General features: G+C 37.3%; 3 protein-coding genes across 3 annotated transcripts in view; 2 read left to right on the top strand and 1 right to left on the bottom strand.

Moving 5' to 3' along the window:
- Nucleotides 1-712, bottom strand: part of LOC136250621 (ubiquitin conjugation factor E4 A-like) — a 34,132-nt gene extending 33,420 nt beyond the window's left edge. Inside the window, exon 1 of the mRNA XM_066042849.1 lies at nt 528-712. Within this exon, the coding sequence (XP_065898921.1) occupies nt 528-678 (151 nt within the window). The 5' untranslated portion in view covers nt 679-712. The remainder of the gene's footprint in view (nt 1-527) is intronic.
- On the top strand, nt 629-10,661 carry LOC136250622 (elongator complex protein 3). Its single transcript, XM_066042850.1, has 21 exons — nt 629-772; nt 840-942; nt 1,162-1,252; nt 1,305-1,352; nt 1,475-1,545; nt 3,279-3,342; nt 3,391-3,459; nt 3,513-3,667; nt 4,595-4,675; nt 4,730-4,810; nt 4,912-4,972; nt 5,024-5,089; nt 5,140-5,212; nt 6,116-6,236; nt 8,197-8,287; nt 8,343-8,408; nt 8,460-8,535; nt 8,741-8,837; nt 10,033-10,087; nt 10,174-10,255; nt 10,479-10,661. The coding sequence occupies exons 1-21, from the start codon at nt 742-744 to the stop codon at nt 10,559-10,561; spliced, it is 1,665 nt and encodes a 554-aa protein (XP_065898922.1). The 5' UTR covers nt 629-741; the 3' UTR covers nt 10,562-10,661.
- An 11,612-nt stretch (nt 10,662-22,273) lies between these two features.
- Nucleotides 22,274-27,536, top strand: part of LOC136250620 (1-phosphatidylinositol 4,5-bisphosphate phosphodiesterase delta-4-like) — a 30,115-nt gene continuing 24,852 nt past the window's right edge. The window contains exons 1-8 of the mRNA XM_066042848.1: nt 22,274-22,914; nt 24,784-24,946; nt 25,007-25,144; nt 25,190-25,365; nt 26,024-26,063; nt 26,117-26,238; nt 26,289-26,340; nt 26,389-26,511. Coding sequence (XP_065898920.1) covers nt 22,459-22,914; nt 24,784-24,946; nt 25,007-25,144; nt 25,190-25,365; nt 26,024-26,063; nt 26,117-26,238; nt 26,289-26,340; nt 26,389-26,511 — 1,270 coding nt within the window. The 5' untranslated portion in view covers nt 22,274-22,458. The remainder of the gene's footprint in view (nt 22,915-24,783; nt 24,947-25,006; nt 25,145-25,189; nt 25,366-26,023; nt 26,064-26,116; nt 26,239-26,288; nt 26,341-26,388; nt 26,512-27,536) is intronic.

Genomic DNA, 27,536 nt, shown 5'->3' with positions numbered 1-27,536 from the left:
TTTTTTCACCATGGCCTTTTTGGGGGCCGCACCTTTTTTACAGCTTGGCTGTTTTTGATTAGATATATAGTACCCTTTTATTAAACAACTAAATAATCAAAAGCTTGTGCGTTTGTTGAGCTAATTATTATTCGGTGCTCACACTGTTGAGCTCATGTCAGATGCAGTAGTGTGAACAAGTGCCAACCCGAGTTCAATAACTTGAGTTGAACACTCTGGCTAACCTGGGATGGTGTGAACGGGGGTGCAAGTGTGTTGTCAACCAACTGTGTGTGCATACAACTTATCTACATGATAATGTCAGACTACACACTTTCTACCGCTGTACACTGCATTGTTGTGCACATATGTAGGCTTCCAAAACCAAATTGGGGAATACCCCTGAGAATGAGACTTCTAGCTTCTAGTTCTGGTAGATTTTGCAACAGTATGTAAGAGCCAAGAAAAAAAGCTTGACAAACACATAATATTGTACAGTGCAATTCTGAAGGCAGCTGCTCTGTCATTTATCAAATGTACACACTTACCAGAAACAATGGATGTTAAAAATACTCGTTGAAGGAGGCCACTTGAAAAGGCATGCTCGCGTTCATAAATATCTCTTAGCTGTTTTCTCGCCTCCTCAGATTTAAGAAGTCCTTCAAACGGGTTACTATCAGCGTTTTCCTCCGACGCCATTTTACCGGATACCGGTACTTTCTCTTGAAATAATACGCGTTTCGATTGTGGGATTTCGATATAATGGAGACGAAGAAAAAGAAAAGCAAGAAAGGTAGGATTATACTTAAAACTTTTAGCTCGGTCATATGGTATAGTGTTAACTGCTTGTTTGACTGTAGCACAAGATGCTTCTAATGCGGAGTTAGTGATGATGACCGTATCTGAGATAGTGAAACAACTCATTGTAGCACACAAGGAAAAGAGAGATGTCAATTTAAACAAGTAAAGTGACAATAAATATGCTGTAATCCATTTAACATGGTGTGTACATTAGTTATGTGTATCATGATCAATGTTGTTATCACCTTGATGTCTGTCTGTGCTTGCTCCCACTCACATATCTTAAGCAATCTACGTATATGAGTTCTATCTTTAGATCATATGGTGCTTTAACTTGTAAATGAATGTATGTACACACGTCACATATACATCTTATTCAAGGTTGAAGAGCCAGGTAGCTAGTAAATATAGCATCTCTAGTCAGCCAAGACTGGTGGATATTATAGCTGCTGTACCTCAGGAATACAAAAAGGTGCTTCATATTGTTAACTCATCTATATAATTATGCTAAATGGTACACACAGGTTCTCCTTCCAAAATTAAAGGCAAAGCCAATAAGAACAGCTTCAGGGGTAAGAACATGATACATGTGTGCACATGCATATATGATATAGCACAAGTGTATTATCCACACATTATCAGTACATGTAAGAGTATATAGTCTCTATAGATGTTTTATGTTTCTTATATGTAGATTGCAGTAGTGGCAGTGATGTGTAAACCTCACAGATGTCCTCATATCACTTTTACCGGAAACATTTGTGTGTAAGTATGTGTGCTACATATACTGTAAACATGCATTGATCATAGGTACATTCATGTGTGCTACACAATTGCAGTTGTAGGAAACCTCTAGGTAGTAAGAACAAAAATGTGGTTCAAAGCTTGCTGCATATCATGAACCATGATAGTGGGTTCATAGTAGGGATCACATATGTTTTTTGCAAAAACTATAATAGAACACATGCCTAAAAACCACCTTGGAAAGCATCCTCCAACTCAAAACCACCCTCTGGTGGTTATTTGCAATGAGTATTGGTCCACTAGTAAGTATCAAGTGAAAAGGAAACAGTATGTGTATTTGGGACAAAACTGAAATTTGCCGTTTTGTTCATCTTCATATTATTATTATTATTATTCATATTGTTTTCGCTCATGTACAGCAAAAGTTATCCACTTTTTCGTGCTAAAAACTATATTGCCATGCTTACTGAGTTCTTCCGCATGTACATGACCTATTTTTGATTTCGTTTTCGGATGGAAACAGCCCAAACCAGGACGTTTCTTGCCCAAATGCCATTACGCACGAGAGGCCATACAATATTGCACTCATAGTTAGGTTTTTAAGTGTACTCTGCTTGTGGCTAATAGAGTCTTAAACTCAGTATAGGCCAGGAAGCTTAATCTGTGCTAAAGGTGTTTTTTTTGCTCCATGATTATTGTACATGGGCGGGTTATCCAGATTAAATACTCTAATAGAGCAGTCATGTAAATACTCTAATACCACACTCAAGTGTATAACAACAATCCTTGCACTGAATTTGACAGCTATTAAAAGCACCAGTAATGTAAATTGTAGCTCATATTAGGAGACTATGAGACCAACATTCTTTATATTACGTATAGACTTCACTATGGTACATGTAATAGTTGTAACACGGGCATGAGGGCTTTGCCTGATATGTATACCCGATGGGCAGAGGGCATACATATCAGGCAAAGTCCGAATGCCCCGTATTACAGCTAATATGTAACACTTATTAGGCTGATAGGGTGATCAATCACCCAAGCCAATATGAGTGCAGCCACTGGATGCATTATATATGCATACCTAAATTTTTTTGATTATGGGTCAGCAACTAGTACGTTCTGGTTACGTTCAGTTATGATAAACGGACATATCCTAGAGATATCACGGAGAATTTCAGTTATGCAAGTTTAATGTTTTAATCAGTGCTATTGAGTCGTTTAGGGAAAAACTATGCAGTTCACTAAAGGCCTAGACAGGTAAGCTTGCTTGTAGAGTGGTTACTCCGTGCAGAGTGGTAGCTTCATGATGGGGGCATGTCCATATTCGAAAACGTGTGGAAACGATCGATGAATAAGTTGTAGCACTAGTTTTCACCTTAGCCCAACATTTTTCAACTCGTAGGATGGCGAGGATAACAAAACACTCTCCATATGAGTGGTTTTCTGTCACTGGCTGTATTGACGAAAATTAAAACAACTAATTATCTTTAACTACACGAATAATTTGCGCATACAAATAATTATTCTGTCAAAAAGTTTTGCCAATTATATGCCAATATGAAATTTTAATGTATGAAAATTTTCTATACCAAAATTTTCCTGTATCTTCCTTTACACAATACTCTTGTCTAGTACGTGCATATGTTTTTTTGTTGTTGTTTTTTTTTGCCATTTGACCATGTGGTATTGCTATATGTATTGTATCAGTTTAATTGTATGGTGTATAACTGATCACACTTTACATACAGCTACTGTCCTGGTGGACCAGACTCTGATTTTGAATATTCAACTCAGTCATACACTGGATATGAGGTACATTAAAATTACACATGTGAGGTATTCAATATGATGTTGATTTAGCCTACTTCAATGAGAGCTATTAGAGCAAGATACAATCCATATCTCCAAGCCAAACATAGAATTGAACAAGTAAGAAATTGGTTTATTTAAACTAGATAGTCACATGATTGAGCTATGTCCAGTTGAAGCAGTTAGGCCATTCAGTGGATAAAGTGGAGTACATTGTAATGGGTGGAACATTTATGGCATTAGATGAGAGCTACAGAGACTACTTCATACGTAACCTTCATGATGCCCTCTCAGGCCATACCAGCAGTTCTGTGGAGGAAGCAGTCAAGTGAGAAGTGTATATACATAAGTATAATGTCAGTCTTCAAATTACTGCAATGAAGCCTTATTTATGGTTAAAGCACTTGTGTGGGCAAAGATTAAACGAACAACAGTGCTATTATTTCCATACAGCACTGAAAGAAAAATGCAGCACTGCATATGGAAAATACAGCACTGTTGATCACATATGTAACATCTTAAATCGCCAGAAGTACCCAAAGCGATGCTATTTGTTTTTTTATGACCAGAGTTGTACTATATAGACACTTACCAATGTCTGATGGCTGACAACTGACGCAGTTCGACTCTCACAAAATGAACACTTCAAACAAAGACAAACGGAAAGTACTTTAAACCAGTTAAAGCACTGCCACGCTCATGCAATATAGGAATAATAGCACTCTGCCTTCCTCAACGTTCATGCAATATAGGAATAATAGCTCTGCCTTCCTCAAGCCGAATACAGCACCGGCTTCGCCTCGTGCTGTATTAGTCTCTCGCCCACGCCCTCATGCTATTTTCCTATATTGCACTCTCGTTTAACTAGTATATATTGCTATAATAGAGTGATGGTCACACTTATGTTCTGTGCAATGAAATAGTAGAAATTTACAGGCTAGTTGAACAGGTGGCCTTTTTTCACATTGCCAGATTTGGCAGCATTTGCTATGTATCTCTGAGTCTTCATACGCTATAAGGCATATGCATTTATTGGTCCCATCTGTTGATTGTTATGGATGCAATAATTGTACCTGACATGGAGTATCAGGCAAAGGAGGAAACCATATACTTTGTTTAGAAATCCGGTGACTCTAAACTATCTGTTCATTTTGTGCAGATTCATACTGTATAATCACCATAATGTATTGCAATATAACAGTATGTAGTTTATTTCCTAATTTACATTCATACATTTGTTGTTGACATGTGTTAGGTATTCTGAGAGGGGCAAAATAAAATGTATTGGAATTACAATAGAGACTAGACCAGATTACTGCTTGAAGAAACACCTAAGGTTATTTGAGAAAAGCACTCACTACGTATGTAACTGCAATAATTCCTTTTACAGTAACATGCTCAATTATGGATGTACCAGACTTGAGATTGGCGTACAGAGTGTATATGAAGATGTGGCTAGAGACACTAACAGGTACGTATGAACATGCGACATACTGTACGTACATGTGTAAATGTCTCTATGATTTACCAATTAAACATGTACATATTTCATTTTCATACGTACTTCATCAGGGGACATACTGTAAATGCTGTATGTGAGTCATTTCAAGGTGCTAAAGATGCTGGTTTTAAGGTGAAGAGACAGAATGGCATGTATGTATATGTATGTCTCCACAACTTCCAGGTTGTTGCTCACATGATGCCTGATCTTCCTAATGTTGGGCTAGAGAGAGATATTGAACAGTTTATTGTGAGTAACTGATTGAATTATTATGTAATATGATAGTTGTGAATACTTAGGAGTTTTTTGAAAATCCAATGTTTAGAGCTGATGGACTGAAAATATATCCAACCTTGGTTATTAGAGGAACGGGTAAGAAAAGTACTAATTACTGTTTCAAAGCACTTACTAGTAGGTATCCTAGCCAGTATTTATTCAACATGCCCTGATAGTCATGACATACGATATACTGTGACATGATACAATGTGACAGCCCAGTCTATGTCATGCCATAGAGATTATTTACAAATTGAAATATTGGGAACAAATATGTGACTGGGCCTGCGATAATAGGGCATGTGGGCACATGATTTTTGCCTACTTTTTCACACTTTCATCACTCATACCTTTTTGTACCATTCTGCTATGGCATTACACTTTTCAGCTCTTAGTAAGCATTTACTTGGTATCATGATGAAAGTTACAGAATGCAAATATACTATTCCAGAACTGAGATATGATCTGTAGAGTGATGGGGTGTAGTTTGTGCCCACATGCCCTGTTTTCGCAGGCCCGGTCACATATGTCTAAAGAAACATGTGCTCATTTCATTGCACATGTTATGCTGCAAACTTTTGTTGAGGTAATCATGTTTCACTAGGATTTTGTTAACACATGTTGTCATGACAAATGATAGATTGTGACATAATTGACATATGACTTCTAGCCTTTAGCTGGCTAGAAGTCAGTGTGTTTATAGGTTTTGCCTTGTTAGAGGACCAAGTCACCACTGAGTCAGGAGTTCTGTTTCTGTTGTTTTAGTGTCAAGATTCTGACTACATGATGTACAGGCTTTAACCTTCTCACTGCACTTCCAGCCATCCCTAGTACCTCGAGCACCTTGTAGTACTTATGGAATTCTTGCAGTTTTGTTTTTGTGCAGCACTAAAGCTTTGCCTGTAACTTTACTGCTGTGAGACAAACCACTGTATTCATTTAAATGTGTATATGTCCACATCCAGTATGTACATTCATCTATGTATATGCTACTGTTAGGGTTGTATGAACTATGGAAGACTGGTAGATACAAGAGTTATCCACCCACAACATTAGTAGATTTGATTGCTCGTATTCTTGCATTAGTCCCTCCATGGACGAGGGTCTATCGTGTACAGAGGTAAGAGGATATATTAACAATGTGTAAGCATGTGTTACGTATGTGTGAAAGTGCTATGGTATACTGTGCATATACACATGCAGAGCCTGAAATTATGGTCAGACATTTGCCTTTTTCTGACTATTGTCTGAACACATTCAGAAGGTTTTTGTATAGAACTATTGAGTATGTCTGACTAGTGTTGCACCAATATCCAAATTAGCCGATCATTCCGTTAACCAATATTGAGCAACAGAATTAGCTGATGCTGATAACCGATCTGATATATGCTAATACTCATCCTCATTTTTAAATGACTCATATTAGTGACATAAGCATTGATATACAGCTCATTCTAGGCTAAACTGTAAAGTGTATTCCACAAGTAAAAGTTACTCATGGTAAACAGGTTTTAAGTTCATTTGCTACTGCTATACAGTTGAGACAAATGGCTGCCTGGCTAGTACTATGCAGAAACCTTAAACCTTAGTTTACTTAGGGCATGGCCTAAAACCTGACTGTTTATTATGGGCATGGCTTGTAGACACACTCAACATTGGCTTAGCAAAACCAATTAGCCAAAATTGGCCTGATACTAATTATTGAACTGATTATTGGTGCAACACTATGTCTGACCACACAACAGGGAGCCTGTATTCTATGTGGAATAGTGGAATAACGGAATAGCAGAATAACGGAACAAGCGAAAATCACATTCTAAATATTTTGTTATTGTCTATAGCCTCTATAACATTTTAATATACATTCCTCACCTCATAGAGAACACAATCACGATGGCATCGATCCTCGGGGCGATCTTTAAATAGGATATGCACAAAGATATTTACTCTAGAACAATCTAACTAAGCTAAACTACCATCAAATACACTTCACTACACAATCGCTAGAAAACTAGAAGTTCTTTGTACTATACTTGCTCATACCAGCTGTCACACACGAGTAGCTGCCCGAATTTATTAGAGTTATATACGAAGTGTTAGAACCGAGGTTGGAGCTCTGATGTTGGGAGCTGAAAACAGTATCATCCCCCAAATTTATTTGAAACACTTTAGGAAATGGTAACAGAGTTATATATTCCATGCATGCAGGGTAGCTACCCAGGGGGTGGATTGTTTTGTCCTAAACTATTCGGCCAGTTAGCTAGCTAGCTGCTCATGTGTGACAGCTGGTATGAGCAAGTATAGCACAAATAGCTTCTAGTTTTCTAGCGATTATGTAGTGAAGTGTATTTAACAGTAGTTTAGCTTAGTTAGATTGTTCTAGAGTGAATATCTTTGTACATATCCTATTTAAAGATCGCCCCGAGGATCGGTGCCATCGTGATTGTGTTCTCTACGAGATGAGGAATGTATATTAAAATGTTATAGAGGCTATAAACAATAACAAAATATTTAGAATGTAATTTTCGCTTATTCCGTAATTCTGCTATTCCGTATTCCGCTATTCCGTATTCTGCGGAATACAGGTTCCCCACACAACAGGACTTTTCAGATCATTTTCCAAACATAATTTCTGGTCCTGACATGTGCTTGTGTGTTCATGTGTGTTGATTAGGGATGTGGGAATTATGTTTGAATAATGTTGGGGATAATGATTGGATTAAATAGTTGACACTTAGGGCAATATGAAAACATCTTGAGGTCACAATACTCTAATAGAGCAGTCACATACAACTGTACTCTAATAGAATAATTGGCGGAATGATTTATTATTCTATCATTAGTCACGTTAAGCACTTTGCCAGCTAAAATAGCATTCTTGGCTAGTTAGTTGTTGAAAATAGTGAAGAGAAAATTATAATTGATAATAATGTATAACATTTTGGGCAGCATAATGCTTATTTGAAATATAATAATTAAAACATTTTGGCATAATTCCCACAAGTCTAGTGTTGACAAGTGTGATGTATGTACGGGTATGTACCAAGTACAATATTTCATGTGTTGGTGGATTCAATTAGAGACATTCCTATGCCGCTGGTTACATCTGGTGTTGAGCATGGAAACCTACGAGAACTAGCTCTAGCCCGGATGAATGATCTTGGAACAAAAGTACTCACTTTTTATTCTATTGTTACATGTAATTCGTAAAATTTGTTCCCAACAGTGCCGAGATGTACGTACAAGAGAAGTTGGTATTCAAGAAATTCATCATAAAGTTAGACCTTATGAGGTTTGTGTAAATTGTACATTGGTACGATGTACTATTAGTGGTGTACACTAGGTTGAATTGATCAGAAGAGATTATGTTGCTAATGGAGGGTGGGAAACGTTTCTATCCTATGAAGACCCAGAGCAAGGTAGTACTGATGAGTTGCATGTATGCATATAACTATGAAATATATTATGATCTGTGTTGTACAGAACGTTCATTCCTGTCCTGTAATTTGTCTAGCATACTGTACACAATATACACATAACAAAAGATATTTGGGTAGCTACATAATGCACATACTGTAGATGCTAGTATAATAGCATCTGTTGTGTGTATTGCTCTGTGGACAGATATTCTTGTTGGATTATTACGGCTGAGAAAATGCTCACCAGAAACATATCGATCTGAACTTAAGGGAGGAGTATCTGTTGTTCGTGAATTACATGTGTATCCTTCAATTCATTGTTAAGTGTTGTGCTTGCATGGATAGTTATATAAATATCAACAAATATGTACACTGAACGAACAGGAACTGAATCACCTACTTTCATTGTAAGTGTACTGCAAGAAACCATAGAGGCAGTTGCTTGATTGTTAATCATTACCCCTTCACCATGTATGTACAGTACAACACTCCTAGTGGATAAGATATGATACACATGTACATGCATATATAAAGTGTGACCTAGTCTGGGAAAACGGTCTTATCATGTATTTTAAAGTATTGAGAAATGCCGGTTTTAAGTATTCAGTGTGTTGTAGCTCAAAGCTACATGTACCATATTTTCACATGTTTTGCATCAATTCTATACCTTCCAGAGCATCCACTGTCAAGTAGCCAACAGCCGAGTTTCCCTCGGTTTTAGATAGTTTTTGACTGTATCAGGCATGCTCCAAAAGGGGTGGGTGGCAGGGGCTGGAAGGAGAGCAAGAAGCTGTTTACAAAATTAAAAGCATAGGGACGAGTGCAATTCAGGTCTCTAAACTGGCTAAAATGAAAGAATGTTTATAGCACAACTCTTTATTCTGCACCATGGAGCTGAACAGCCATATACAGCCATCCCCAGGCTGGCCAGAGTCCCTTTAGGGCACCATACCGCTCCTACAAATCACCACTGTGCTTGGGAAAAGTAGACCATTCAAATCTAACTGGTTTTATTTATTTATTAAGGCTTTACAGCACAAGTGCTGAAGGTGTAGGATACCTGGTCCTACAGCCTGTTTTAGAGTTGTTATAGAAAGTGTGTTTGAAAAGGTGGAGAAAGGAGAGAAAAATCCATGACTTGACCGAGGCAGCCTCGAACCTGCAGCCATCCGATTAACACTCGAATGCTTACAGGAGTCTGCCAGGTGGTCAGGATGTTTTCTCCTTGTCGATTTCATCATAGGAACTCTAGAGAGTGACTTATTTTCTCTAAGTACCCCATGTGGAACTAATGGATTTTGATTTTGAAATGTGATAATACATTTGTGTAGCCTTGTGCTCTTGGCGAAAAATCAAATCTGCTTTCATAGGCGATAAAATCGGTTTTCCCAGGCCCATTCACAAATGTGTTTGGTGCATTTGTAACATGTGGACTATTAACATGGTACATGAAGAGAGTGTTCTGCAAGTATAAGTTTTCACTTAACTGATTACTAGCTATGGTAGTGTGGTTCCTGTAAGTGGAAGGGACCCCTCTAAATTTCAACATCAGGTTTGTACATCTTTATCTTATTTTTATAACTCTACTACATATACAGTGTTACATTCTCGTGTCTGGTTATGTTTGTACATTTTCAGGGTTTTGGTATGTTATTGATGGAAGAAGCTGAAAGAATTGCCAAAGAAGAACATGGATCTTCTAAAATCTCTGTAATATCAGGTTAATCATGTGATCAGTCAGTGTACATCAAGACACACTAGTAGTGTGTTATATGACTCAGTGCTCCTTGTAACAGTTTTTATGAAATGCTCTCCGCCTTCACTGCAAAATTCCAGCGTTTCTAATCATGAAATGGCAATGCTGTCATTATTAATTAACTTTTACTGTGTACACACATATACATGTGGAGCTAGAGTAACGTTTTCCTATTTTATCTGTGCAGGTGTAGGAACAAGAAATTACTACAGGAAAATTGGTTATGAATTGGATGGTCCGTACATGTCAAAGTTACTATACAACAAGTGATACCTTTTGATAGCACCATATATAAGCTATGTACACATGATCATGTGGTTTACTATTTAATATACCATACAATATCTTTCATATACCATGTATTATCAAACAGTTCAGTGGTACTATTTAGTAGGGTTCCTCCTAAAATGAATGATGCCCGCCATAAATGCTGCAAAGCATCATAGAAATATCACACACGACAAAAAGGAATAGTCGTAGTGCATCTAGCATCAGCCTGCCTGCCTGTGGTGAACAGCCACCATTTCACATCACAGTAACAAACTCACGCATGGCACATTCCTTTTGTGGTTCCAACGATTGCCTTTCCTTCTATACATGGTTGTCTTCTGGAAACCACATTAACACTTTCCTTAGAGATGCCGCAAAACTATTAGTGCTTTACTGTACAATGAAGTAGATACCTGTAGCTACACTTGTATAATGATTGCATTGCTACCACACAGAAAACAAAGATATGGTAACTGCATCTCTTAAGAATTGCAAAGCTCACTTGTAATGAGATAAGCAGTGAGATCGAGATAGTCTAATAAAGCATTCACAGCCACACGTGTATATCATAACTAACAAACTAGTGTAATTATATAAAGTGAAGTAGGTTCCAGTGATAAAAAGTAGTGAACCGTGAAATATGAATGATGGTAGCTATTACAACATAGCTATGTGGGAAAATCCCTAATTTGGCATTGAACAGATGTTTGTACTGTACATACCAATGTAGGGGTTTTCCCACATACAGCTATGTTGTAGTGCTGTCATTCATATCTCATTTCACTATACGTACCTTTTATTGTTGAAACCCTACTTCAATTATTTTTAATTGCACTATAGATACCTACCCGCTTTTAAATACCTCATTAACAACTAAATTTCAAAGCATACTATGTGTGTCATAGTCTATAAAATGTTAACAAATTAATTGCACTAGTTGCAGCTATGAACATATTTTATGAACTTTGTATGAAACTACAACACATTTGACTGGAAGTATCTGTGGCAAAATAATTTTGTGTATATATGACATATTTTTACCTCAGCTCATGGCAGCACTGTTAGCCACTAAATCCTCTAACCTCTTTGTAAGCTACACAATAGATTAAAGGGTGTAGCTGTTATGTCTTGTTTTCTACAACTACAGTTGGATCACTAAGAAGCATGGTCACTGTATTCTGATTGTTTATGTTTGATTGTGTGATGTTCTTTTTTCAGTAGTGATCCGATTGCTTTATAAATTTGGCTACAGGTATCCACTACCTGTAATAGTAGCATGCAAACACTTCAAATAGTTTCAGTTGTGTCATCTGAATATGCTTCTCTCAGGAAAGTGTCAGTATGGAAAATTAATGTCTTGGTATGGTTTCCATGCATGAAGGAGAACCATACAATTGATAAAAGGAAAGACAAAATGCAGAAGGCAGACACTCATCAAAACCAGAAAAAGCACATCCCACATGTGAGTTTGTTGTTGTGTTGTGAAATAGTAGCTGTGAGCTGCTTTGCTCTGTTCAACCCCAAAAGTTAGGTTCTGGCAATTTTATACCATCCATATTCTATAAGCATTTTCTTGTTTTCAATGTTAGATTTAAAGGGACAATGCGCTGTATATATTACATGCATTGCTGTATTATGTTTTGATATATGGAAGCCACTCAATTCTTGTCCAAGACCAGCTGGTTGCATTGTGTGTCTTGTCAAGTTCATGTTGCAGGTGGTAAAGTACAAGCATCACATGATTTTATTGGGCCCCAAAAATTTAATAATGTAAACAGCACATTGCCCCTTTAATGCTAGGTGCACTAAGACTATTCCATAAAGGTGCATGATATTGGTATTAACAACAGCATTTTCTTTGATTTGTACTCTACTGGTAATGTTTGAGAATGAAAAAAGGAGCTTATTTGTGCTTATGTTGACTTCATTGGATGTGAAACAGAGTTGAAACTGGGTCATGTCACCCGAGTCACAGGTCAACCTTCTCCAACCTGGATTATAAATATCCGGATCTGACCTGGATTGTGTATTGTACTATATCATGTGCTTTGATTATCTTGTTTGACAGTAACAATGGAAGTGTAAATTCTCTAAAATGGATCATTACTAGTGAGCATATATCAATTTAAAAGAAGAAGGGAGTAAAACATGGGAGCGGTTTATAACCTTACATAGTATATTGTACTTAATGGTTTATTATGTAAGGAAATATTGCTACATGTCTAGCTGCTTAAACTATAACATTCCAACTATAGTCAACATATTATCTTCAAAGCAATGCAAGTGTATGAATAAGGCTTTTGTGCAAACGCCGGCCTTCTCTCAGTTAGCATGCACCATTATTTTATATGCATGGTCCTTTGATCAAAGTTCATCTCCAAAGAATAAACTATATTGTGTAAACAAATATGAGGATGATTATGTATTAGTAAGGAAGTTTAAATATCATTACATAATTACAGTATTCATAAATTGGCTACATATATTGTTGACCATGTATCCTACACATGGAGTTAGATTCCACCTAACCACAACAGTATAAACTGATACATTGGGAAGCTAACATTATAAACATCAGCACCATTCATGTCCTAAAGCCTGCATAGTGACATTGGTAGTTTTACGTAAGTCACTGGTTCGAATACCTTTTTTTTTTGCTTTAGCACACTTTTTTGATATATACTTTTGAATTTATTTTTTTGCTCATAGTAAGTTCATAGTATTCTGGTATTGCTTCACAGCATATGGGACTTTTGGGAAAGTATATAACAAATTTGATAGACATAGGGTAGGAATTGGTAAGTCCAATTGGATGCATGTTTGTTTGTACAGGTGTACATGCTGGGAATTTTTTAGAGTGCTTATTATCTTCTTGATGTCAACTACTTGCCTACATTGTAACACCTGGGTACAAGAAAGCATGTACCTGCGTGTCAAGTTAGCTTTGCTCAAACCTTTACTTGCTAGCTACTGTGAATAGTGCTGTCCTTAAGTGCTTAATGCACAATTTCATTTCTTTTTGGTACCAGAAACTGAAGCCATGCATGTAAAAGGACAGGTAGTACCATGTAGTTTGCACTAATCACACGTGGCCAGGTTGCTTTTCTCCTATGGCGTTTATTGATTCCAGACTGCTTTTTCTCCCACAGTTCTTATCAATAATTAGAACTCTAAGCTTATTTCTAATTGATAAGCGCCTTGGGAGAAAAGGTGGCACTTATTGATTAGAAATTATCTTTAATCGATAAGTGCCATGGGAGAAAAAGCAGTCTGGCCATGTGAGACACAGCTCTGCTGTTTAGTTATCTTGTATGTTCATATTATTTCACTCTGATTGAAGTGATAGTTAGTAAGTGTCATCACATAAAATGTATGTCACAAAGTTGCTTTGCAGCAGCAGATGATTCACATCTAGTGAAGCACTCATTGTATCAACCACAAGTGTAAATAAGCTACATATTTATATACTTGGGTAAATGAGCCAATAAATGCTGGTCATAACTAGGGGCATATCCAGAGCTAGTTTCCAGATTTGATTGTGTGTTACTAGTACAGCAGTCTGGAATGTAGCTCCCAGCCACTGACGGATTTTGAACATACAAAATTCATTAGATCCACGGAAAGTATAAATCATAATTTATGGCTGGTCAGACAGGGGCAATATAGTGATCTAAATTATGTCCAAATTCTTCAGTTGAGATGACAAACTTGTCAAGATTTAGTTGATAACCAAATTTCAAGTTAGTCATATACATTACATTCCCCATTATGCATTATGAATGTTTTATTAGAGTAGTCTTTACCGCTCTACTAAAATACTTTGACTGCTCTTTTAGAGTATTTTGATCTTCATCAAGGCATACTGATTGTTCTCACACTTATAATTCACTTTTGAGGAATCAATGTAATCACACCGTAGCTATTTCAGCAGTATACTACCCTTCACTGTTTCCATTGATTCTCCATGCTGCCAAATTAAGATAATCTGGTGTTCCTGCTACAAGTTCACCAGACTTGGGGTCAAATACAGTGCATAGTATTTAATTACAAATACAAATACTAGAAAATTTTCAAATACAAAAACGATTGCAAATATTTTTGTCAGGACAGTATTTAAATACAAATACAATAAAGTATTTAATTACAATTTCAAATACTTAGTGACTCAATCACTTAATTGTCTATCTAAACTGTACACATGTTATCTTCTAATCCATACACATAATATTGTTGTTACTATAACTGCTGTTATTAAACTGTAAGGCAACATGCTAGCTCTACGTATGTACAGGGGGTGTATGTGTATTGTGAGCTATTAATTGCATCTAATAAACATCAATCTTTTATCTGTTAGCCTGCATCTCTCGGATTAAAATATTTTCTGTGCAATACTGAAAAGTGGGACACCCAGCCTACAAAGCTGGCACACACAAAATTTGGGTTGCTAGTTTAGCCAATAGGGAACATTTAGTTTCCAAAACATAAGTGGATCCTTCTCTTGTGGTAAGCATGGTGACAGTAAATATTCTGCGACCATTGAATTGTTGTTCTACTCCAAGAATGATGATGAGTTGTTCTACTCCGAGAACGATGATGGGTCATCCTGCTAGGGGGACGGTGAGTGCTTCCGCTCTGGGAATGATGGTGGTGAGTTGTTCTGTCCTGAGAACGATGGTGGGTTGTTCTACTCTGAGAACAACGGTGAGCTATTCTGCAAGAATGGGCGTGGGATTTGTCAGCCTGTTTTCTCAGGGCACAAACTTCCTTCTCTAGTTTATCAAACTTCTGAGACATCTCCTGAGCGAGGTTTACCAAATTTGCCATTTTTGGAGCTGTGACACGTGTTCGAGCTATGAAAAAGACCGATTTGGGGTTCGATTGTGGGTTTCTTACCTTGCACCGGAGGTGCACAAAGCTGTGAACATAGCTGTTGAGAATGAAAACTGGCCATACACCATTGATATGTGAGACTGAGCCCCCTGAAATATAATTATGCATTAAATAAATCTAACATCTGTTTAATATCTTTTTTGAAACCTCAGCTTGGTAAAACAGGTTGATCATAAAATCTCATCGTTCCTTGTCATTTGTTGTCCAATGCAAAATACATGTATTTTACACTACATACAAAACACTAATTTACAACCTTTAACTCACAAAATCTCTACAGCACACCATAGAAAGCCCTTGAATTTCTCTATCCAATACCGACGTAAATATGGCAGTTATTTACGGGTTTCGTTATGTACAGACATCCTACGGATCACGTGATCAGTATTTAACCACAAAATGACGTTATACCGGAAACTACTTTATGCGTGCGCATGAAACCATTCATGTTCTATGGAGTCAGCGGTGTCACTAGGACTGCTGTACTACAGTAGCTACTTAGCCTGTCCACCTCAGACGTAAACACGTGGCTGTAACTGGTGGTTAATGACCAAAATCATCAAGGTGAGATTTCACACACACACATAATACCTGAATCAATGCACCAGTCTAGACACCTGAGCCCCTGGAAACATTGACAACACACTATCATGATCTCTGTTGCTGGTAGGCTGCTATATTTTGGCATGCTCAGTTGTAGTGCAAGGTTTAAACTAATGCCACCCCTTTTGTGTAAGAGTCCAACTAATGAAGGACACCAAAATAGTAAATGGTGCACTATAATGCTACTTGTTCTATTTCCATTGCACTGACATGCACCATCATCCACAGACATCTACTATATATATATATATATAATTCCTTGTTGCTTTTTAAAATTTCTTGAACTTAGTGTTTGCCAAATTTGAAGGTGTTTTCATATAGACCATGTGTGATGTTGAATGTAGTCTAGTGAAAAGTTGCTACGCCTTCAGATTTAATGCTGTTTTACAAGAAAAAAATGAAGGCAACGGGCTAAAGTATTGATCGACGAGTATTCTAATACAAAAGCTGTCCTTAAGCAGAATACCTCGCCATTTGTTGTGCATTATACTTTTACCTAGTAACTTAGTAATATTTCATAGTAACAATACTCTATCTTTCAGCAGAGATAATAAACAACCATATGCATATAGAGGGGCGCTCTCCTCTATAATCTCTGCTTTCAGTACCATTCCTTCACATTAAAGTTTTAAGTCTAGGGATTAAATTTTGTGTTGGATTACGGAGTGCAGTGGTGTCACAAGGAAATTGAATGCTTTGTAGCGTGTCATAGATATTATACTTCCCTACAAAAATGTGGAGACTATGCAATATTTGAAAAACTAATTTAATTTCCTTCTAAACACAGGTTGGTCAAATCACTGTTCCATACTGTACTCTTAGACTAACGCGAATTGAACTTTAATTTACCAATTCACTGTTTCTGCTAATTCTCTTTTCCATTAATTGGTACGTGTGTGTGTGTGTGTGCGTGCGTGCATGCATGTGTGGGTATGTGTTTGTGTGTGTGTATGAACTGAGTGTTCAATTTTTTTTTGTGTATTTCAATGTATATTTCTGTGTAAAGATTTAGTGGAAGCTAATTAAAGTCTATATGAGAGAAGTGACCATCAAGCTACTTAGTTGTATAATTTTGATATAGGCATCTAAGGAGTTTATGAACTAGGTAGCACACATGGATCCACCTTGATAATCAGGAAACTTGTCCATGGTTCTATTTGTATATATAAGTGTATATAGACCTGTGAAATCAGAACACGGACACTTTGACAATACTATTGTTTAATCTCAAGGCATGTATATTATTTCAGTTCCACTGTAGTGCTGTCATGTCCTTGTCAGCACATTGTAATTTAAGGAGGTTTTTTCACTTATACACTGTCAGAATTGTTGTAAACCATGAGTGCACTATACTTTGTCTTACGTACCTTTTACTTATGAGAACTCTTCCTAGTGCTAAAGGAATTCATTGTAATTGAAGTATCATGCAACACTAGATGAGAATGTGTGACGAGGTTCAGAAATGGAACCACCTAGGCATGTCACTGCCAAGGTATGCTATCTTTATAATTAATGGGTGCTTTTTAATGAAACCACCTCATTATATGGCCATGCACGCCTACACATAACTAAACATATACTTCATGACCTCATTAATAAGACCACCTCGTTGCGCTGATCATGTCAACATACAGAGGTTTGATTGTTTGTGACTACGTTGCCAATGGAATTTGAGCAGCAAACTTGAATTCTACAAAGAGTCAACTTTATTGGCTATTGCTGCACATGTGCAATGTATGTAGTTGTGAACAGCTATCTTAAAGATAATTTGTGACCAGCTGAACAAAACCAGGAGGGGGGGATTGGCAAATGTTATTTATTACTATTGGGTAAAAAGTATGCGTGTCTCATAAAAATTTTGTGCATGATTTAATTGCATTGATATGTAGCTGAAATCAATAAAGTCTGTATACCATTGGACTTGCCTGTTCAGGAAGTGTAAGAAAATCTTTGTGTCATGTTCATTCAGTTAAAGGTACGTGATAATAGGCAATTATTTAGAATACAATTACCATTGTCTTTTGTTAGAATGGCCTTATTCTTTGTGCATACAAAAATATAGAAAAGGCACTATACCTTGATGGATTTGCCAGTTAACGGTGAACAGATTGAGCCAAGTTCCATCTTATAGCTTGTTTCAGTCGTGAGTTATGATCTATTAATTAAGCGCCTGTATATACCTTCTTGCTGTTCCAACTAACTCCAAGACTATGGCTAAAACTTAGGCTGTCCACTCCTTTTTACTATCAATAATAGAGAAGCAAGAAAATGGAATTTGAGGATTGATAGATTTTTTTGCTCATCTGGTCACATTTTATTGTGGAGGTTTGGTCCCAAATGTGGTTTCTTCCACTACTCATTGTAACAGTAGGTTTATGTACACAATTATAGAAAGTTCCCAGCTCAGAAGACAAGACGCCACCACCATGAAGTTTTGAGATACCATTTCACCCTTCATTACCTAAACTGGAGGGGTCTCTGTGCGATTTTGCAGTTTGACACTCTCATTTTTATGCCATAACCTCTTGGTTGTATAAACACTGTACCACACAGAATTGTCATAATCTCATAAACCCTTTTAATATGACACAAAGTAATAATAATTTAAAGCATTTTAATTTGTGTTAAGTTAATACTTCATAGTGTTCTTCTGTAGTTGCTGTTAGCCATTCATTTTATACAGGTTCATGTGTGACAAGTCACGATCTCTCCATTTCACCTGTACACTAATATCTAACCATTACTGCAACACTAAATCAAGTACAAGGAAATTTTTGATTACATCACACATTTATTATACTCTCCCAATTTAGCTTATCTACTGCTGACAAAAGTTGTGTGTGTATCTCTTAGGAGTGGGTAATACCTAACAATATAACTTGTGCCTTGGTATTGATGTGTTTCAATTAGGGCTGAAACAAATACTAATACTCGGAGAGTACTCGCTAAGGATTTGGTACTCGGATAATAAAATTGGTACTCAAGTACTCGTTAAGATCACATGACCCAGCTCACATGATGTATTTGTCATCAGGGAGTGACACAATCAAGGCTGTAGAGTTTTGATTAGCATACTTTTTTTTTGTCAGGGACACTAATATCAGTACTTTAATACAGTATTATTGTTGTTACTTGAAAAGCTGTAAACTGTTTAAGGTTGGTACAAAACATGTCAAATGGGTATGACTACAAATAGCTACGTAGTATTCGTGAGTACTCGATCGTTAACTCTAGAGAGTACTCGGACACTGAAAAACCATCAGCCCTATAGTTTCAATACTAATATGAGTACTTACATTTGTAAGTCAAGTTGTACAAAATGTTTACAAGGTAAAATGAGGCCATGGCAAAGTTTGGCATTAATTTATCTGCACTATTTAAGCAATTTGTATGTTCAAGAATTTGTAATGGGCATTGCAATACAGTGAAACCTGCTTAATAAGGTCACTGTATGTTAAGGTCATGCACCTGTCTAAACTGGCCATCAAATAATTAAGCCTGCTGTGAACCCTAATGCAGCCACTTGTTTAGTAAGGTCACTGGATCACCTGTCTAAACTGACCATTGTAATAATCCCCAAATGCGTCAGTATACTAAGTGACCTGTTAATGCAACCACCTGCTTAATAAGGTCAGGAAACTTTTTGGCCCAATAGCAACCGAAATAGAACAGGTTTTACTGTATTCAATACATCGTCACTGTGCCAGCTGGTAAACGGTGACATACTTGCTTTCTTAATAAATCAGGGATAGGTTGAATGTATAAGTCCAGGAGAGTAGGACAAGACCACATGCACTATGAAGTGCTAACAAAATTTTTTTTTAAATTAAAATTAATGTAGTAGTAATACCTGTTGAAGTAATAGATCATACAACAATGATTGTATTGTAATCACTGATGATCACTGTTACTGTTTATGTGAAAGTCGTGACTGCCACACATAGTAAGTCTGATTACTTTATCATTTTTCCAATCATGATTCACACCACTACAAACAACACACGAAGTACGTGTAGAACTAAAATGTGTCGGGCCCCTTCCTTTTGTACAGACACTAGTCAGCTCATGTGAAATATTTTTAGTACTTGTGCAATACTACATGATCACATGCTACTGTCCCTAGTATAAATCAAACAAGCACTCTTTTGCTAGTGCTGTACAGTATATTTAAAAGAATTTTAGGGACAAGCAATAACACCTGAAGTAATAACACACAAGTGACAATACAACACATGTGAAAAATGGGCCATCTAATGGACGTACGGTACCATCAAACTAGTAGCAATTCCCAGCCATAACAAAGCCATGGTACTAAATGGTGAGGTGAACAAGGCAGTGGTTCAAGTAGACTACAGAAGGGGCCACCAGGCTACAAAAATTATGTGAAGTATATATACTAGCATTTGTAAAATTTTCATACCTACTAAAATTCAAGCAGTTAAGTCCCTCGCTATACCAACTCACAAGAGGACCTGTTTCAAAAATTTGTGAACGAATAGATGACATTTTCACCAGAAAGTATGGTTTCACTATTCTAGTAGGTCACTCCACAACTGCAGGTAATTGAAACATGTAATTTTTCCAACATCTGGCTGTACAAATGCCACAAGTTTTTGCCACATGTTTCAATTGAACACCACAGCTGTGATGTCACATGCAATTGCAACTGCTCTATATATTTCCAAATTTACAGTGCACCAGTGACTATTACATCGGACTCTTAAAACAATGCTAGAGGTAGTATAAGGTGTTTACAGAAAGTTACTGTAGGTCAAATTTTGATGCAGCTAATTATAAACTCACAAAATTGTCCTACAGTAGGTCAAGGGTGAAGATGAGACAAAGGGTTGAAACTTACAATTATTCATTAAAGTTTATGGAAATATACGTAACTCACAAGGGATCTCTAACAAAGCTCCAGTAGACATTTCACCATTATTATAATTGTGCTTCTTTCACAGCTGCTGGTAGCACACACTGAGAAATTATTATTTTTCATACTATGTTATAAGCACAGACGTACATTGGAAAATAGGGCTGGGGCAGTTGAAACTTAAGAAATATTTCAAAGTCACAGGTCAAACACTGAAAAAGTCTTCAAGTCACAGGTCTGAAGGTGAAATTTTGCAAGATTTTGTCTGGTCAATTAAGCAATACTTTGACCGTGATCCTACAGCAAGTACCTGAGTAACACCCCTTTGTATAGGTGTGCTGCTATAAATCTATACAGCAGCCTACCAGTATGATTATAGTGTATTGTCAGGGCTCAGGTGTCTAGACTGGTGCATTGATTCAGGTACTGTTTGTGTGTGTGAAATCTCACCTTGATGACTTTGGTTATTAATCACCAATTACAGCCACGTGTTTATGTCTGAACTGGACAGGCTAAGTAGCTACAACAATCCTACTAACTAACACCGCTGACTCCATCGAGCATGAATAGTTTCGTGGGTAAGGTATATATTATCTATGGTTTCGTGCACATAGCGCAAGTACGCATAAAGTAGTTTCCGGTATAACGTCATTTTGTGCTTAAAGTGTTGATCACGTGATCCGTAGGATGTCTGTACATAACGAAACTCGTCTAAGACAAGGGGTATAAGTATGTTCACGTTGAGCTGAATCCTGAAAAACAGCTAAAAATTAAAAGTGGATTTTTTCTCAACAGAGTTAACATTTCTGCCAACCAGATGATTATTAGTAACAGCAAAGGTGTCAACAACAGACATGTACGGTTTGGCTCCATTACAAGAATTAGTTCGGGAAAGGGCTCTAATGGACACTGTACTTATATGGCTTCTCCATAGGAAATATATTGTGAAAATTTTGATTGGCCGTAAATATTATGTCAAACATTTGAACAAGATTTTGAAATATTTTAGCGGGTCAAGCAGTACTACAAATGAGCCAAATTTCAAGATCGTGTGTAATTGCATCCATGAGTTATTAAATGTTTTTGAGGATTCAGCTCAACGCGAACATATATGTATATAGTCACTTCCATACCGCCAATTGATGCGCTCGCGACCGGGATCAAAAAGTTTGATCGCCAAAATATTGCCTTGATCACTTGATTTCATCTTTCCAAGAGTCTTTATTCTTGATCGTCCACCGTAAAAGCTTAGCTTTCCAAGGGTGCTTGATCGCCACTTTTGCGGACGCCTTGATCGCTTGATTCACTGCGAAAATACCCCTTGATCACTTGATTAAATCTTGATCCCGGTCGCGAGCGGATCAATTGCTGGTATGGAGGTGACTACCCCTTGTAAGACCACATCGGCGCGACCAGAGTAACGTTTCCGTTTCCTTATCTTCTAAGGGAGTCTCCAGGGGTTTCCCTCAGATGAAAGATAAATTGAGCGAACTGTAAAGGATGTGTTAAAACTAAACAGTAAACACGCAGGATGTCGGAGTTAACAGTACACAACGCTGTTCTTGAACAGATCAAAACTTGCCGCCAGCTTAGTAGCCAACAGGATGAACTAGATGATGCTAGCTGTAATATCATGAGAGGGTCACAAAGTAGTACTGCAAGTTGGCGAAGACATACCATAGATACCTCGAGTCTTTTAAAAAAGAGAAAGTCTAAGACCGCGCAAAGTCAAAGTTCCAGTTCTCTGACGAGTTATACTCCATATGCTTCCTTACATCCAATGTCAGATTATGAATCAGTTGATGGTATTGCAGACCGACAGTCACCAGCAGCACAAAAGAATGCTGGTGTAATGTTAAGTGGATGGTTGTACAAAACCATTCGAAAGCAGACTAAAGTATTCACAAGAATGCCACATGAACACAGACAACATCGAAAGTTCAAGTTAACAGAACACTCCCTGGAGTATAATCATTTGCTGCAAAGGGTATGATAGTCTATGTCACTGTACATTTGTAGCAATAGAAGAATAATGTAATATATCATCATTGTTGCTTTGGTATTCTAGCTCAACTTTTGGTGGGTCAAATTTGTATGATAGTAGAAATTGTCATATAAAGTATTGAGCATACCAGGCATAGAGGGATCATAGTGCATACCTCTATGATCCCTCTATATTAGGGTTCATAGAGGTATGCACTTTCTAACACAGAAATCAACCTCACAATGCCTTCATGGCACCATCGCAGTTAAGGTAGATCAGGGAAACTACCTTTACACCACAAGCCAGTCCCATTTGCTTGGGGATATAATTACAGGAAGTGTCTAGTTTCAAATATGGCACATCATTACCACAAAGTCCCTTTCAAATATCTGTGAATGCTACCCCACTTGGGACCTGTGAGAAGGCTAAAGCCTGTGAATATAGGGAGTCATAAACATGTGACTAAAACGTGAAGAACGCAGAAAAAAAATCCCAGACCCAGTGGTGATTTCATCCTCAGCAACATGCAGTCTAGGCATGCACCAAAGGAGCCACAACAACTGGGATCTGTGATTTTTTCTGCATTCAACCTGTACTTAAACACCGACTTCTTGCCAGCAATGGTATTATCTGTGAATGCTATCCCACTATAGAGACCTGTGAGAAGGCTAAATATCAGCTCTGTATTTGTAATGTCACAACAAAATGTTTTGTGGAGGCTGAATAGTATAACAGACACTTGAATGAGACCATGCATGGCCTTTAAATTCTACAAGTAGAAAGAAAAAATTGGAATTTTCAGCTGGATTAGGGATCAAGGAACAAAAAAGCAAGGAAACAAGGGAACAGCTAAAAAGTTGTGAAACAAGGGAGGTTGCCTATACCTGTAGATATACTAGTGGACATCTAATCCCTACTCTTTAGTCTATAACCATGACTGAATTAGGGATTAGATGTCCACTAGTACACCCCTGTATATCTGCAGGTATAGGCAACTCCCTTGTTTCACAGCTTTTTAGCTGTTCCCTTGTTTCCCTGCTTTTTTGTTTTTTGATCCCTAATCCAGCTGAAATTCCAAAATTTCCTTCTACTTGTTTATTTACTTTTTTAATACCACAATTATGACTACTGAATCCACGTGTACCACATTAAAAGAAAGAATGATGCCAGGCATTCCATAAAATAATTTTGCGCCTGAACGTGCACCCCATTAATCAATTACGCACTGAAAAGTGAGGTGGCCATTATGCTTCGTTTGTAGCTATACTCCGCTCATTGCACAGCGTTACAAACGAAGAGCAGTACAAGAAACTTCTCTGCAATGAATCCAGTCACTATGGAAAATGCGGGTGAAAAGCATGACAGAGCTCTCTAGAGGGAAGCCGTATTGTGCTATTGCAAATTGACACCTTGCATTGTCAGCGAAAAGAACTGGAACACAAAGGAGGAAACAGGTAAATCCATGATATGTGCATTGTATGTACTGCGGTTGGTGAAAAGGCACATTTCGGGTTGAAGCGACATCGAACACTGAAAAAATCAAGCCCGTAGCCTTATCCATTGTTGAGTTATACTTTGGTGAAGGCATCAGTTAGTTAGTTAGTCAGTTAGGTTAAATAGGAAATTTTTTAAATTCCATAGAAACTTGTTGGAAGGGTTTGGGGTCACTCTGAAGGCATTTTTGGGCTTGGCTATGCCTAACCAATACTGCCAAGCTGTTATGAAGGAAATTTGAGGCTGGTTTTAAGGTGATATTTTTGGGCAAGAAAGCCCATAACAACATGATCCCTAATATACAGTACTACTATACTGTATGATTTAGCTATACAAATATTTGAAAAAAATGTATTATAATATACCATTTTGATATAGGTGAATGTACACAAACAAATTCCACTGACAAGCATACAGAGAATAGATTATGATGAAAATACAAACCTTATTGGATTCAAACTAGTATTTAAGAAATCTGAAATGTTGTTGGAAGCTCCTCATCAAGAAAGCTGCAAACGATGGGTAGACAAAATTACAGAAGGTATGTGTATCTATATTGAATATGTGGTAAGGTATGTATTTGGTTGGTAACTTCTTATAGAATGGCAGAAATGGCAGGACTTAAACTTCACAGTACCCCGAAAACACTTCACTCTAAACTTATCAAAGATTTTGGATGATGTTACTACACCAGTTGGAGATGTTGACACATGCTTGACATATCTGAAGGAGAATCAAGGTACGTGTTATTGTTGTTGGTATATGATATAATTTATGTTTGTAGATCAGTTCAGGAGAGCCAGAAATTTAGAAGAGTCAATGGCATTTGCTCCAGCAAAGTCTTCTGAAGAGCATTATAATGAGAATCAGTATCAATCATTTAGACGTCCAAGCTCTGAAGTGGGTAGCTCTGTAAAGCAAAGAACACACAATATTTTACGAAGACTTCATGGAAGAAATGTAAGCACAACATGCATGGGTTTCCTCTCCAGAAATATTTGCACAAAATAGTTTGTAGAATATGACATGTTATCTGCCATAGGTGGCAGGAAGGGGACCCCTTCGTCTGCTGGGGGGGGCTTAGCCCCCTCAGAATAATATCTTCCCGAAATTATCTTTCTTGGAGTGGGACTGAAAACCGTGATAAAAATTGATGTACTCTAATAGAACACTCAAATACCCTAATAGAGCAGTGAAGGGCTTCATAAAAATATGTTCCTGAAAGTAGTAAAAAAATAATAATAAAAGGAGAAAAATGTTGTCTACAGCAGAAATCGAACCATCTACCTCTTACTTTGAAAGTTGGTGTCTTACCACTTTATACCAGGTGGCTAAAGGCTGTTCTGTACATAATGCTATATGTTCATTAACCCTGTAGTTGCTCAAAAGAGGTTTATATTACCTGTTTTGATTAAAAGTTGGTGTTTTAGTTAAATGCTTCAAATATAAAATTGCTATAAATTAATTTTGGTGAACTTTGAGACATCGTGAAAGCTACACACAACCCCTGCTGCCAGAGATTCTATACTCTGGTCAGCCCCCCTCACATCAACTACTTCCTCCGCCACCGTTCTCTACTAACCTATTCACCAGTAATCAGTGTGTATTGTCTTTGTAGGGACTTGCCCGAAGACATCAAAGGTCATCACAGAAGCATGGTCAGTGGCTATACATAACTTAAGGAAATATAATCATCATCTTATATACGTAGTTGCTGATGGTAAATATGACTTTACACTGCTACACAAGAACAACTATGTTATGATGAAGTATACACGAAATGGACGATCACGGCCACACCAGAGAATATTCAAGATAGACAGTCAAGACTTGGTAAAACTTAAGTGATGGTTTACTGAATATATGTGTGTTTATGAATGTAGATGATCACATGGCAAAAAACAGAAACTTCCAAACTTGATCAATCACAAGCTTGTGAGAGATACTGTTTTATATAGTACAAAATTATTAGATAAGTTTTAGTGCTTACAGAGCATATTGTTGATGTGAGAGAAGGACAGCAATCCAATGGGTTTCATAGGTACTCTTTTAATACTGATAAGAAAGATCAATCATTTTCAATATTTGTTGAGGAGGAGAAGCAAAGTAAGTTATTATACATTAATTTTGTATATGTCAACATGTGTGTGTACTCATGAGCAGTGGTGAGTTATTATGTAAGCATGCATCCAATAAAGATCTTCTGTGAGTGTATAATTATATATTAGTTGCCGCAAAATGCCGGTCAATGGCATGACATGAGGCAGTAATTAAGTTCTCTATTAAACATTGTTTGGAATAGAAACTGTTGAATTGAAGTTTGTTTATGTTTATCATTACATGTTTCTATTATATGTATTAGTTAAAGCATTGCTACAAGTGCTATACGAAAAATATACCACGAAAAAGAGTGTGTGAGAGACAAACATAGTACGAGGCAAAGCTGAGTGCTATATTTTGTCTCGAGACAACTCTTTGAGGGCTATATTTTTCATATAGCACGAGCTTTAACTGATTTAAAGAACTTCCAAGTTTTGCATGTGCAAAACCATTCAAGACTCACCAAGCAAGACTTCAGTGAAACAATCGACTTTGCTCTGGATATGAATATACCTTGAAGACCCTCTGGAGTGCTTTTCCTCTGCCTTCTTCTCCAGCTAATCATCCTTGTCTTCTAAATTTTAGGGTTGGGTGCTGCATAACTAATTGTCTTCTGCCCACGCACAGTGCTATAACTACTATGGTAGTCTCATACCCAGACTGCTTTTTCCCTGTTGTATTTGGGTTGGAGAAAGAGCCAGACTGCTTTTTCCCTTTTGTGTTTAGGTGGGGGGGGGGGCACCCCACCCAAATACAAAAGTGATCTGGGACCCTGGGTACAAGACTAATAGCATGGCGGTCGCCAATATAGCACTGTGGTTGCGTAGATAGCATTGTGGTTGCGCATACAACACTGGCCGTGTAACTGTTCTGTATGGCAAATATAGCAGGGGCGTATTCAGGATTTTCCAAGGCGGTTTCCAGAGTTGGTGGTGAGGGATCTGGGGCACCACTAACAGATTTTGAACAACAGCAAATATTTCAAATTTTACTAGTTCATGCTCTATCAATAGCTATCTTCAATGTAATTA

This window comes from Dysidea avara, chromosome 3 (genome assembly GCF_963678975.1).
Source record: "Dysidea avara chromosome 3, odDysAvar1.4, whole genome shotgun sequence".
Lineage (NCBI taxonomy): Eukaryota > Metazoa > Porifera > Demospongiae > Dictyoceratida > Dysideidae > Dysidea > Dysidea avara.
The sequence above is the reverse complement of the archived record's forward strand: the minus strand, read 5'-3'. Positions and strand labels throughout refer to the sequence as shown.

Coding starts and splice junctions, on each gene's coding strand:
- LOC136250622 (XM_066042850.1), top strand. CDS start 742: ATGGAGACGAAGAAAAAGAAAAGCAAGAAAG. Junction 3,343..3,390: donor AGTCATACACTGGATATGAG/GTACATTAAAAT, acceptor ATGTTGATTTAG/CCTACTTCAATGAGAGCTAT. Junction 4,973..5,023: donor CTAAAGATGCTGGTTTTAAG/GTGAAGAGACAG, acceptor CACAACTTCCAG/GTTGTTGCTCACATGATGCC.